Genomic DNA, 15,000 nt, shown 5'->3' on the forward strand with positions numbered 1-15,000 from the left:
GGCCAAACTGATTGTAATTAGCTGATAGATGATTGACAGACACATCAGTGCATCACTAGAACTGAAGACATTTTGCATGAAGCTGTTTAAGGTACATCCAGCAAACTGACTGTATTAAATGATTAACCATTGATGACTGGATGATGTTTTGCTGAGCGTGTTTGTGTGCTGTATCTGGGCTGGTTTAGGCCCGTCGTCTCAGAACACTTCAGAAGCTGTTTATATTCCTCATATTCTGTGCAATAATTAGTTAAAATTACCTTCTTCATCAAGGGGTGATATTTTCCACCTTAAATTGTTTTCCAGGGGCATTTTTACCCTATAAGGACACATTTTAGGTCAAATTACACTATTTACCAATCAAATAAATACAGTTTCATCAGAATTATTTTTTTGCACAACAGAAGCTGCTTTTAAAGAGGCATTCAGATGTATTACACTGGTGTTTGATGCAGCTCAGAGATGACATGAATGCATTTACACTGCAATTACAATTGTAACTGCAATGCTATGAGATTATTGTTTGATGAGTATTGAAATATGAAATTATTTTTTAACACAAAACCGTAACCAGCAGTAGGTGTAGTAGTAACTGTCTAAATAAATGAAGCATTTGTTCAACCGATTCGTTCAAACGCTTGATTCCTTTAGGAGCAAAGCAAATGGATCATTGAATCATTGATTAAGAAACAAACATCTGTGTGTTGGCAGACACAAAATGCTTTTGCTTTGTTGGAACTAGAGACAATAAAGAGGCTATTGATAATGTTTTTAAAATCTAACTTACAAAATGAACTTTTTTAGATTAGGGAGGACATTCATTATTAACTAAGTGTTTTCCCCTCAAACTCATCATTTTTCTTGCAAATGGAGTGACACGCTTGATACTGTCTGCTCAAACAGCAAGTGCGATACTATCATGAACAATGCGTATCACACAGCCCTAGCTGACACTATGATGATGGAAAGTTGATGCAAAGAGCAGGTTTCTGATGCCTGTAGATCTCACAATGACATGCTGAGGTTCTCCAGGCCTCCTGCGCTCTGCTCTTGGGCTGAATTTAGTGGGACGTCCAGCCTGGACAGATGCGCACATTTAGATTATGTCACAGAGATCCTGTTCTTTTGACACATATCTAGTCAGTTCCTCAAAGTGAGCCTCCTGGTTTCTGTAAGCACATCTGTTCTGCGCTGAATGATTCACATGCGTCTGATCAGGAACTGAAACACTCTCTTCATTCTCTAATATCAGATGAAATCAGAACTTGAACTGACATTGATCTGAATAATGACTCTGTTGTTCTTTGTAGAGCTGCTTTACAGCTAAAAACTTTAAAGGGTTTGTCTCATAACCGGAGAACTCTACACAGTTATTGAACTGCACTGAATCAACATTAGATTGACTTGAGCTGAATAATTTGATTCTTATTTTCCTGTTTATTACCGTGAAGCTGCTTTGAAACAAAGTTAAATTCACTTTGTGAGTAAATACAAACACAGATGTGTGTTATATTTCTGAAAAATGACATACATGCACAACTAGAAGATGCAGATGGTGACTGATGGGCAAGTGTTCATAACTCTCCTGATCTCACGCCTGTTGTGATTGTTTTAATATGTCTCTAGAAGCTCACTCTTCATGCTAATGTGATGTTTTTGCTGGAAAAGAGTCATGTCTGCAGTGCATGATGATTTTTCTACCTTCTTTCTGTTCTTGTGTCAGTGCTTCATCTGCTTTAAGACCGGAGAAGTCTGTCCTGATCGCTGACTGTGATCATACTGCATTGAGGACGAGTCTTTCTGAAACTTACGGTTTTGATCAGTGTCCTCTTATGTGTCAAAAGATCACAGCAAATGTGATTGTTTATTATATGATTGATGCCTTTCACTGCTGCTGCTGTCAAAGGACCTGTTACTGGCCTTAAAGGAACACTCCACTTTTTGTTGGAAATAGGCTCATTCTCCAACTCCCCCCGAGTTAATAAGTTGAGTTTTACCGTTTTGAAATCCATTCAGCCGTTCTCCTGTTCTGGCGACATCACTTTTAGCATAGCTTAGCATAGATCATTGAATCCTATTAGACCAATAGCATCTCGCTCAAAAATGACCAATGAGTTTTGATATTTGTTCTATTTAAAACTTGACTCTTCTGTAGTTATATCGTGTACTAAGACCGGCGGAAAATGTAAAGATAAGATTAGGAACTAGACTCCCATTCCGGCGTAATAGTCAAGGAAGTTTTCTGCCGTAATATGGACACAGCAGGAGCAGTAATATCACACAGCACCTGAAATTAGTTCCCAGCTGGATAACTTCCAACGAGGAACGCTCCCTGTGCATGCAGTTGATCACGTTGAGCTGCGTGATATTACTGCGCCTGCTTCGGCCATATTATGATCTAATAATTCTGAGAATGATCAGTGTGTGTGAGGGCCACTATTTTCCTCTGCTCATTTGCAAACTCAGCAAGTGTTTGAAGCCTGATCTGAAGTTAAAGGAGGTGTGCTGTGTTCCAGTGGAAGGTTCCTCATCAGAAGAGCACGTTTCTCATGAAGGACACGTCAGTGATCTGCTCTGGTCTGTGATGTGACTCAGACTCCGTGTGGAAGCTCTTTCTCATGTGTTTCTCACTTCCTTTCAGAGGCAGGAAAATGATGAGTGTTGCAGGTCAATAAAATGAAGATATTACATATTTGTTCACTCCTGTACACAGTTATATCCGTGTGTGTGTGTACACACATCTGTGTTTTGTTGATATTCTGTTGTGAATTCTCTTAGAGCTCAAGTGTTTGTCCTGTAGGAACACAACCACATGTGCGTGAGCTAACAAAGTCTTGGAAAACAGGAAGGATTGAGGTGTGTGTAAGAGAGAGAGAGACTAAGGAAGTTTGTGATGTCTCAGTAGATGAGTCACTTTACTGCTGGTTTTACTGCAGATGAGTTACTCATGGTGAAACACTGCAGAATAACACTGTAAAATAAATAAGTCATTGGCATTTAGTTATGCAATCTAGACTGAGTAAAACATTAATTAATAGCTCTGATCAGAGGGACTCTTAGAGGAATAGTTCAGCCAAACAGTGGGAATATATTCATTTTCCTAAATACAGTCCTGTGCAAAAGTCATGGTTGTCATTCCATTTCAAATGGTGCCAAACTTTAAACTTGGTTACATTTTTCATTTTGATAATTTTTGAGTGTTTAACCACATCGAATGTGTTTGTCTCATTGCTAACGGCACATGTTGATATATTTGATTGTTGATTATTATGGCGTTTACGTTCAGCTCTATGTAAAGAGCATTTGGAAAGTGTACTCTGGACTCTCTATCTCTAAGTCTTATAAATGAGTTGAGTATAAAGTAGTTGTGCTGATTTTGTGTTGAAGTCTGTATTACACTAGTGTCTGTGTGGGGTCAACAGTCTATGACTGAGAGCAGGTTTTTCGTGTCCAGAATAGACTCTACACCTGAAAACATGCAGTGCTCTGCTGACGACTGCGTGTCACTGAGTTTATCTGAACGCTACAGGACCCGTTAGAGAACAGCAGATGATATAACACAAACATCACGCTCACCCTGCTGATTGTTTCTGGAGGATATTCCAAATCGTTTTGCAGAGTGTGGTCTTAAAGAAATGTCATTTCTGTTTGGTTTCTAATAGTTTTTGTGTTGAAGGTAAGTTATCGGCTGTGTTCAGGACTCTGGGCTGGAGGTGCTCTGGTTCTCATGCAAATGAAAAGAGCAGCTCACACACACACACACACACACAGACACACAGACACACACACACACAGACACACAGACACACACACACACACACAGACACACACAGACACACAGACACACACACACACACACACACACACACACACACACACACACACACACACACACACACACACACAGACACACAGACACACACACACACACACACACACACACACACACACACACACACACACACACACACACACACACACACACACACATCTAATCATTGTGTCATGAGGAGCTCTGGCTCTGTCACACGTGAGCGTTGGTTTGAAGTTAATGTCCTCATTGAGACACGTCTGGATGTTTTGACAGTCTGCGGTTCTAGTCGTTCTGGTCTGGTGGATGTCTGCTGATCTTCTGAAAGCGTGGTTTGTCTTCTGAACGTTGGACCGGCTGAACTGTCATGTTTGGTTTCTGCTGTCAGTCGAGTGTTTGAAGCAGCAGACGCATTCTCTCGTTCAGAGCTGTAATTACTGAACGCTGTAAGCAGACACTCGATGGAAACGCTTGTTTATCTGCCGGTGTCGGGAGAAATTGAGTCCGCCCCGGAGTCGGGTCCCCTTTAGGATTCCGGCGGTAATGCCTGATCAAAAATGTTTTATATTTTTATAAAAAGCAACATACATATAATACATCTAATACAATGATGTAATTATACCAAAAAAAGTTATTTAATAACTTATAAATGTGTAATTATCCACAATAATTTCTTTATGGAAAAACGTATTTAAATGTTGGATAAATAATGAATGAGTAAATCAATTTTTAAGTGTTTTTTTTTATTTTCATTTGCTGTAATATCTTGCCTCGGCAAGTCGGCATTGCTTCTGTAATTTTTTTTATTTTCATTTGCTGTAATATCTTGCCTCGGCAAGTCGGCATTGCTTCTGTAATTATTCTTTAAGTTAGGAGACGATATGAAAGATGAATAAATGCTAATTTATTTATAATATATCCGTTGTATTCATGTTAAATGTATATTTTATTCATTATAACGCATTTTTTACTATATAAAATATAACGTGATTTTGCAGGAATTGTAATCAGGCGCTAAAAATAATACCCATTAGAAGTCAGTTGAACCAATAAGATCACTCTGGGTCCTAATGGAGACCCGATTCCGGGTGGGGACTGGATTTCTTATGACACCGGATGAGAGAACTCCCTTTCGCCCAAAGCCTGTTGACGTGTCCTCATCTTGACCCACCGCCTCCCCAGCACCACCTGCCTTCATCTGTGACGGGGATCTTCCTCTCTCTCTCAAAGCAGCATGTTTTCTGTCATTTCATGATCTGAGCGTTTAGCAGAAGCAAGTCTACTTGCTCTGGAGCAGCAGTAAATCCACCAAAACCAAACCTGTGCACATTCTGTTTAAACTAATAAAGATTTTACACACTATTGTAAAGGCAGTAAGGACATTGATCAAGTAGTCCATGTGATATCAGTGGTTCAACTGTGATGTTGTGTACTTTATACACCTCTGTGTGCCTCTTTCAAACACTCGCATATGTGTCTTGTGTAGGGTTGGGTATGGAGAACCGGTTCCATTTTAGAACCAGTTCCAAATTTCCAATAACCGGGTATTGGATAAGACACGTGCATTTAGATTCCCACATTCGCATTTTAATGTTATTTAAGTGCAGGAAGGAAAAGAACTTGCACACTGTTAAACCTGCATACACCTGAAGCGCGAGCACAGAGAACAGCGGTCCCGACACGGGTTCCCCATCTGTGTCCATTCTTGAACAGTTCCGTGCATTACCACTGCAGAAAAGGACTTCTCTTTCACATTTATTGACCCACAGGGGCGCCGCTCGCAATTTTGGGCCCTATGACAAAATATGAGGTTGGGCCCCCCCTTCCACACCAAAGCAGATCTCTGGGGGCCCCTAAAGGGCATGGGCCCTTAGAATTGTCCTAACTTCCCCCCCTTAGCGGCGCCCCTGTTGACCCAAATGCATGAAATACGTCAGCATATCCTCATAACACTGCGTTTTTTGTCTTAAATTAATGTAAACAGATGAGGAAGAAAATGCATGTGTAACAGTATTTTTAGATCTGTGTTCGGTGTTAAAGAGACAGCCGTCTAATAAACATGCCACCTGTCATTAATGTTAATCAAAATAAAATAATTAACTGACTGAATATTTTTTATAATTTTAATGAGGATTCTTTTTTTTATTTATGAAGAGAAAACTATGCAGTGTTTTTAAACTTTTGATTTCAATTTCTGTACCTGAAAATTGTTCAGTTTTATTTATTTATGCTATTGCGAATTGATTTGTTTGTTCCTATTTTATTACTTTCTTTAACAATTTAATGTTTGAAATTTATGTTAGTCTAGTTGTTTTTTTTTTTTTTGGTAAAACCATAGGCAAAAAAAAACAAAAAAACAATAAAAATGTTTGACGTCTAAATGTTTGACTTTACACTTTTTATTGGATTTTTCTTGATCTTATTGGAATTGGAATTAAATCAATAATAACTAAGCAGAACCGGAATCGCAGTTGATCAAATTCAAACGATACCCAACCCTAGCCTTGTGTCTGTCTGAAGATCGAATGCAGCATGTGTTCAGTAAAGTCAGTCATTTCTGTCTGATTACAAACAAAACATCTGATAGAGCAGATCTGTGCTTTAGTCTGAAAGCAGTTCTGTGATTGGTCCTCAGTCCTCAATCAGTCATAATGCTGGAACTAACAATCTGAAGGAACTCTGTTTATTGCTCACTAGTCTATTGATTTACTAATGTTTGGAGCTATTAGTTGACATTATACAATTGTTTTCAGTTTAATTTGTAATTATTATAAAAATGCTTTAGTGTAAATGAAACTGCCCTGCTGAAAAAAAGAGCATATGCTGGTTAGGTAGGTTTTGGTGCTGGGATGCTGGTTTTAGCTGGTTCATGCTGGTCCTTGACCAGCAACATGACCTGCATAAACCAGCAAAGGACCAGCATAAACCAGCATGAACCAGCTAAAACCAGCATCCCAGCACCAAAACCTACCTAACCAGCATATTCTGTTTCTGTTGAATGTTCTGCAGTAATGTTGATGAGAAAAGAGTCCTGCTGACCTGCATCTGTCTGTCCGCTCCATTATGGCACATTATATGGCATTAAAAAACACCAACATTAAAAAAAGGATGTAATATTTTTCTGTCTGCCTGTTTTTGTGATTCTTCTAGTGTGTATTATATTGTACATGATTGTTTTGAAACATTGGAAGAAATTAATTATTTAAAAACATTAAAATGTGTATTTTCTGTTGAATGCTATGTTTGCTGAGAATCATTTACAGGACAGACAGAAGTGGTTTATTTCGGGTTTTTCTGTGAAATATTCATTACCGTTTCCTTCTCCAAACGTCACGGGTTTAATGACTGACCCAGAGGCTGACCTTTGACCTCTGCTGTTTCCGGCCTGATGAAATCATGATGGTTTCAGAGCAGCCGCCGTCATTATGAGTGTGTTTCCGTGTTTAACTGAGATCTGTGGTGTTCGTCACGACTGTCTGAGAGTGTAAGAATCAACACACTATCACTCTATTACTGACTCATCAAAACAGTTTCTGAATTCAGCCTCTCTGTCTGCTTCATCAATTACCGATTTCAGTTCAGTTTGTCTTCAGTATATCTGCACATTTAAGGAGTTGTTTTACACTCATCTGTCGGTCTCTAGAAGTATGAATGCTGAATTTAAACAGAGTGAAATCAGACTGGTCATCAGATGCAAAACTCACTTTTCCATGTTGTTTGAACATTAATGTGTGTTGGTAGTTTGTGAACACAACCACCCTACAATGATTAAAATCCACCCAGTGGTATTTGTTTAATCTTTAAAAGTAATATCCCCTTTTCAAAATCAGATCATTCTCAAATTCTTGCCATTGTGACGAAACACAGTTGATTGACATGAGCGTCTTACCTTAGCCCCGCCCTCACCGAGCTCAAACAGTCTGAATACGATCCTCATTGTGTGACTCAGGAGCAGAGGAAGACTCTAATTGAGCGATGGAGGTGTTCTGTTGTTGGATGTAATAATGAACACAGCAGTCCTCATTTACTCCCGACATCTGAGCCGCTTAAGAGGCAGATGATTAACGTTACTTTAGTTTTTAAATGGAAAGGGCCGATCACGATCTACTTTTGCATCTATCTTTGTGCGAATGGTTCCTGATGCAGCTTCACCCACAGCAGAAGAGAGTAGAAGGGGGTTTATGCATCTTTGCAAATGGCCTTTCTTAATAATGTGCTTGTTGGCAAGTTTTCACCGATAAACGTGACTAAATGCAGCTAAAGCAGGGGTGTCAAACTCATATGTGACCCTGGACCACAAAACCAGTCTTAAGTCGCTGAGGTATGTTTGTAGCAATTCTGAAAATTTGTAGAGCTGATTTTGACAAGGTAAAAAGGTGTTTTTTTTACACTACTATTGAGAATTTTATAACCAAAGTATATGTATATTAGAGACTTTTCATTAAGACCCTAAATTATCATATGAACTTGTGGAAAATGGGCATCCGATGACCCCTTTAAGTGTCATTAAGTACTATAGTATAGGCCGTAAGACTGGATTTACAGTGTAACTACATGCTGTTCTGGAAAGTTCCCACATTTACCATAGGGTTAAGTTATAAAGTTATAGTGAGGTCATAACGGTTGGGTTATGATTGGAGTGAAGTTAACAGTGTTACTACGAAAGTTCATTAAATGCAAGTACTTTAAATGTAATTACAGAGCACCCACATCTATGTACATAAGTGTATTGTAAATGAAGTACACACTGGTTAAGTGTGAGCCATTGTTGGTTCTTTGTTTTGCACATTTCTCTCAGTTAGCAGGGCGGCCACTGACAACATCTTCCCTAAATGAAGTGTTTTTGTGAGATTCAGAGTGTAGCTGTATGTGAGCTCAGTGTTTGATCAGGCGTGTGCCGTGTTGTTGTGGTCCCGCAGTGAGAGTTACGCGCGTGTGAGAGCGGTGGTCATGACTCGCGATGACTCCAGCGGCGGATGGCTTCCTCTGGGCGCCGGCGGACTCAGCTGCGTCTCCGTACACAAGCTCATCCGGACGGAGGCCGACGGCAGCGGCGGAGCGGATTTCCTCATCCACGGAGAGCGGCTCAAAGACGAAACGGTAATGTGACCTCATCATCATCATCATCATCATCATCCTCACTGTGACCTCACACACTCACAGGAAGTGTTTGTTTGGAGCTCCTGTACGTGATGATGATGATGGAACTGCATGCAGTGGTCTGTCTTGATTGATTTCCTGTTGTGGAAACACTGATCCCAGTTCAGAATGAAGCAGAACCACACGCTCACGTTCACAACTCATCAGCGACACATGCTTTTGTTTCCTGTTAGGTTTCATTAAGAAAAACGTCAGTTTTGTGTGTTGCTGTTACCTTTAACTTGATGGTGTCATTTTAGTATCGTTTTTATTAACAAATTAAATTTGTTCTGGTAATACTTTATTTTGAGCATTTACTTTAGACATTATATTAACTGTTAGTAACTTGTTGCGACTACATGTAGTTGCAAATAATGAGTTAGTTAAACTGTTAGGGTTCATAGAATAGTAGAATAAGTTGATATCAAGTAAATATTTAAATACAGCAGACTAGATATTGAGCAGACAGTTGACTAATGCTAGTTGACATGTAGATTAGAGATGCACCAAAATGAAAATTCTTGGCCGAACCCGAACAAGATTAAACATGGGGCCAAAGGCCGATTACCGAACACAGTTTTTTTGTTTTTCCATGTATTTTTTCACCATTGCATAAATTAAATAGCCAATATTTGCTTTTTACAGTTTTGTCAATTACAAAACAGCAATTTAAAAATGTTTGTTCAACACTGAACATTTTTATCATTCTAGTAGACATAGCCTACCAACAAAGCACAATTTATCTTAAAATTAAAGTTAGTAAAATAATATTCTTTGGCCATTTTTAAGACCTCTTCTTGAATCAGGCATGTGTTTCTAATGTACAAATAAATGCAGCGTTGCTGAGCAAAGGAGAGTGTTATGATAAATGTATGAATAGAGCTGTTGGAATGATTGTTATTATTATTTTTGTCTGACTTTTTTATTTTATTTGACAGAACAACAGTAAACTTACAATACTAACATTTATAAATGTTGACTTTTATTTTAGTGGAAACCCGCAAGAAGAGCTCAGTCCTACTTTTTGCTGGCAGCAGCAGATTTATTCTCATCACGCAGATTTTCCTGCCGCTTTGGACTTGGAATGATTTTTGCTTGTTTTTTTAATGCTTCCACATCGCCCACATGTTTGCCGCATCAGTGCGCGCCTCTATTTGATCGCGTCACGTCATTGTTTGCTATCATTTATTTGGCCTTTTTGCTTATTCGCTTTTTTTTGCTATTTTCGGCTGAAAATTTGGTGCATCCTTAATGTAGATGCATTGTTACAGACAGTCCAATGTCTAAACTGAACTAGTAAAAAAGTGTTATGTTGGTTTTTAGATTTGTTTACTGTATTTGATTGACTTTTAAGATTTATTAATTTAGTTCTGTGTGTTTTTGATAACCCTGACCCGACGAGCGCTGGTGTTGATGAGCGTCGGTTGTGTGTGAGCTTGAGTATCTGTGGTGTGTGAGAGTAATCAGGTCTGGTTCTGGTCTTCAGGTGCTGCTGGACTGTGTGATCAGGAGGGATCTGGTGTATAATAAGATCAATCCCATCTTCCACCACTGGAGGATCGGCAACATGAAGTTCGGCCTGACCTTCCAGAGCCCAGCGGACGCCCGCGCCTTCGACCGCGGGATACGGCGAGCCATGGAGGACATTAAACAAGGTGAGCGTCCAACAGGAGCGGCGGCGGCGGTGTGACGTCAGGCCTGTGCTCACTGCGTTTGTCAGGAAGAGCCTCCTCATGAGACGCAGACACACACCACACATATCTCACCCACCAGCTCTACAACATTCAGGGAAATGTTTTTAAAATGTTGAAACGTGTGCAGTACATTATCTCACTTCATGTTCCTCTTGATGAGTTTGTATTCCTGAAACTACTCTGTGATGGCTTTCATTCACGATAATCACACTTCAGTCAGAAACACATCCACAGACTCACGGTCAGATTCATTACTAGATCACTTTATTATTTAAGTTTTCCCCCTGAATCAACACAGAACTGATCTGAATAATGACTCTATTGTCTTCTGTAGAGCTGCTTTACAGCTGAAATGGCATCTTTTTCATAACTGATGAATTTTCCAACATTAGCACTGTTATTGTCCTGTTTATTCATGTGAATCTGCTTTGAAACAGTCTGTATTGTATAATACACTGTAGTCACATTTATTTCTATTGTGCTTTATGCAGTACAGATTGATTTGAAGCGGATTCACAATAATAAACAGGAAAATAGCATGTTGTAAAATTAACCAATCTTGAACCACATTGAGAATCTGTTATGAGTTACATGTTGAGTTTGTTTTTAAATGTGCCGCCAGTGTTTGTGAGTCTGCTGTGACTATGGTGTGTGTGTGTGTGTGTGTGTGTGTGTGTGTGTGTGTGTGTGTGTGTGTGTAGATCACACACACACTCAGCTCCACATGACGTCAGCGCTCGTTTGCTGAAGTGGAATTTTTCAGTGTGTGTTGTGTAATGTAGCGCAGCTTCTTCAGTATTCCTGCTGCATGACTCCAGACTGCAGCCGGCCCCGCTCTCAGGAGCCTGTTTCTGTGGCAACCGGGACACAGCGCTGCTGGACGCGCCATGACAACACACACACACACACACACACACACACACACACACATATATATACTATACACACACAGATATACACACACACACACACACACACACACACACACACACATATATATACTATACACACACACAGATATACACACACACACACACACACACACACACACACACACACACACACACACACACACACACACACACACACACTCACACTCAGATACACACACACACACACACACACACACACACACACACACACACACACACACTCAGTGATAGTGTTTGTTCCACTATCCTTGTGGGGACATCCATAGGTGTAATCTATTTTTTACTGTCCACACTAGGGATGTAACGGTATCAAAACTTCACGGTACGGTAATACCTCGGTATGAATGGCACGGTACGGTATTTATTGAATCATTTACAGGAAAAACAAAACTAATGAAGAGACACGAAAAAAGTGCCAGAAGTGTTTATTAAACAGTTTACATGAACACTGAACATATCAATGGCATACAAATTAGCCATCTATCTGTAAACTTTGAAACAGAAACTTTAGTAACTATTTTAGTAACAAAAAATAATTAAAGCATGTAAAAAACAGTCAAATCAGTTTAGCTGAATGAGTTGTCTGAATCTAGTTGTCTGCTTGAAATAAGATTTTTTTTCTTACCCCATTGACAGATTATTTAGCTTGTTTTAAACAAAAACTCACTTAATTTTGACTTGTTTTTACTAAAGACAAGACAATATTTTTTACTTGTCTAGAAAATCCTTCTTGATTTAATAATATTTAGATATTTTGGCTGGAAACAAGACAAAATTCTAAGTAAGAAAAGCATTTTTTTTGCAGTGCAGTAGGCTCTCATGCCTTTCTTTCGTATTAAATCTTTATTAAAAACAATCCTTTAAAAAACTTTTCTACCTGGACAAGTGCATCTATTATGTTGCCTAGTTTATTTAAAACTGCACCTTTCCTTATTTTAAACCTAGCCAAAAAGCCACGTGTTGACTGTGGAATTTATATGCATTTATGGGTACATTTCCATGTCAATCCATGTTAATTTTTACAGCGAACAATGCACTGTAACATTAATTCAGCGCAGACAGCGCAGCCAAAAATAGACTCGGTCTCGGTGCCGAAACGATCGCTGCGCTGCTGCAAAGGCACCGCTTCTAGGACGTACTGCCGGACAGCAACCGCGTGCAGTCTGAACACTCTAATCCGTTAACATGGGTGCTGAAAAGAATACGTAACGCATACGCACTTCAAATGGAGCAGGTTCGACCATTTCCATCTCTTTTCCTTGCTGCTACAGTCTATAGCGACAACAGACCGCAATGGACGATGGCCACGCCTGGGCTGATGGGAAATGTAGTTCCCGCTACCTCCCGTTCGCTCCATTCGCCTGAGAAAACTTTTCTCAGAAGACCTATTGTTTTATCGAGTCATGCGACCACGATAGTATCGAAAAAATGTGTTATTGCGGTACGACGGTATTTACAATACCGTTACATCCCTAGTCCACACTGTATTTTCTATCGCCTTAACCTACCCCTAACCCTAAACCTAACCCTTAGAGAGAACTTTCTGCATTTTTATACTTTCAAAAAAAGTCATTCTGCATGATTTATAAGCTTATTCCCCCATGGGGACCTCAATTTTAGGTCCCCACCATGACACAAGTTCTCACCAGTCTGTGTGTATTCAGGTTTAGGTCCCCACCAGGATATAAAAACAAGCCCACACACACACACACATATATATATACTATACACACACACACACACACACACACACACACACACACACACACACACACACACACACATATATATATACTATACACACACAGATACACACACACACACACATATATATATACTATACACACACAGATACACACACACACACACACACACACACACACACACACACATATATATATACTATACACACACAGATACACACACACACACACATATATATATACTATACACACACAGATACACACACACACACACACACACACACACACACACACACATATATATATACTATACACACACAGATATACAGACACACACACATATATATATATACTATACACACACAGATACACACACACACACACACACACACACACACACACACACACACACATATATACTATACACACACAGATATACACACACACACACACACACACACACACACACATATATATACTATACACACACAGATATACACACACACACACACACACACACACACATATATACTATACACACACAGATATACACACACACACACACACACACACACACATATATATATACTATACACACACAGATATACACACACACATATATATATACTATACACACACAGATACACACACACACACACACACACACACACACAGGTGTTCATCGACACAGATAAGTGTGTATTAAGGTGGCCACAGATACCCATTAATCTGCTGTGTGACCATAATCATGTGATCACATGTCTCTCTCTGGTCCTGTGAGGTGTGTGTTGAGCGGACATGGGGTGAAAAAAAAACACAAATACAGTTTATTATTGTGAACTCAATTAAATTGTGAACTCAGGTAAATAAAATATTAAGAACATATTTGTTCATTAAAATAAAGCTATACAATAAAATATAAATAGTTAAAAATTATTTAAGTTGAAGCACTAAATTACAAACTGGAAATAAAGAATGAAACTAAAATAAAAACTAAAAATAAAAGTAATCCAAATAGCAATATTTAAATAAAGCAATATTAAATGAATATAAACACTGCTGCTTAAAAGTTTGGGATCAGTTAGATTTTTATGGTTTTAAGAAAGACATTTCTTCTGCTCATCAAGGCTGCAATTATTTGATCAAAAATGCAGAAAAAATGTTGTGTTGTAAATATTATTTCAATTTAATATAACTGTTTTCTGTGTGAATATATTTTAAAAGGTGATTTATTCCCATGATACAATACTAAATTTTCAGCATCATTACTGCAGTCTTCAGTGTCACATGATCCTTCAGAAATCATTCTAATATACTGATTTATTATCAATGTTGGGAAACATTTGTGCTGCTTGATATTTTCTGGAACCTGTGATACTTTTTGAGGATTCTTTGATTAATAAAAGGTTTAAAAGTTTGCAGTCAGCAAGGATGTTAAATTGAATAAAAAGTGATTAGATTTACATTGTTAGAAAAGATTTCTATTTTTGAATAAATGCTGTTCTTTTTAACTTGTTATTTATCAAAGAATCCTGAAAAAAAGCATCACAGGTTTCAAAAAATATGTGGCAGCACAACTGTTTCCAACACTGATAATTCTAATAATAAATCAGCATATTAGAATGATTTCTGAAGGATCAAATAAATGGAACTTTGATGACCATAAAAAACATTAAAAGTCTTACTGATCCCAAACTTTTGATCGGCAGTGTATATATAAT

General features: G+C 38.6%; 1 protein-coding gene across 1 annotated transcript in view; it reads left to right on the forward strand.

Moving 5' to 3' along the window:
• Positions 1 to 15,000, forward strand: part of spred1 (sprouty related EVH1 domain containing 1) — a 24,446-nt gene that overhangs the window by 4,010 nt on the left and 5,436 nt on the right. The window contains exons 2-3 of the mRNA XM_073826625.1: positions 8,731 to 8,911; positions 10,437 to 10,605. Coding sequence (XP_073682726.1) covers positions 8,731 to 8,911; positions 10,437 to 10,605 — 350 coding nt within the window. The remainder of the gene's footprint in view (positions 1 to 8,730; positions 8,912 to 10,436; positions 10,606 to 15,000) is intronic.

This window comes from Garra rufa, chromosome 21 (assembly GCF_049309525.1).
Source record: "Garra rufa chromosome 21, GarRuf1.0, whole genome shotgun sequence".
Classification (NCBI taxonomy): Eukaryota; Metazoa; Chordata; class Actinopteri; order Cypriniformes; family Cyprinidae; genus Garra; species Garra rufa.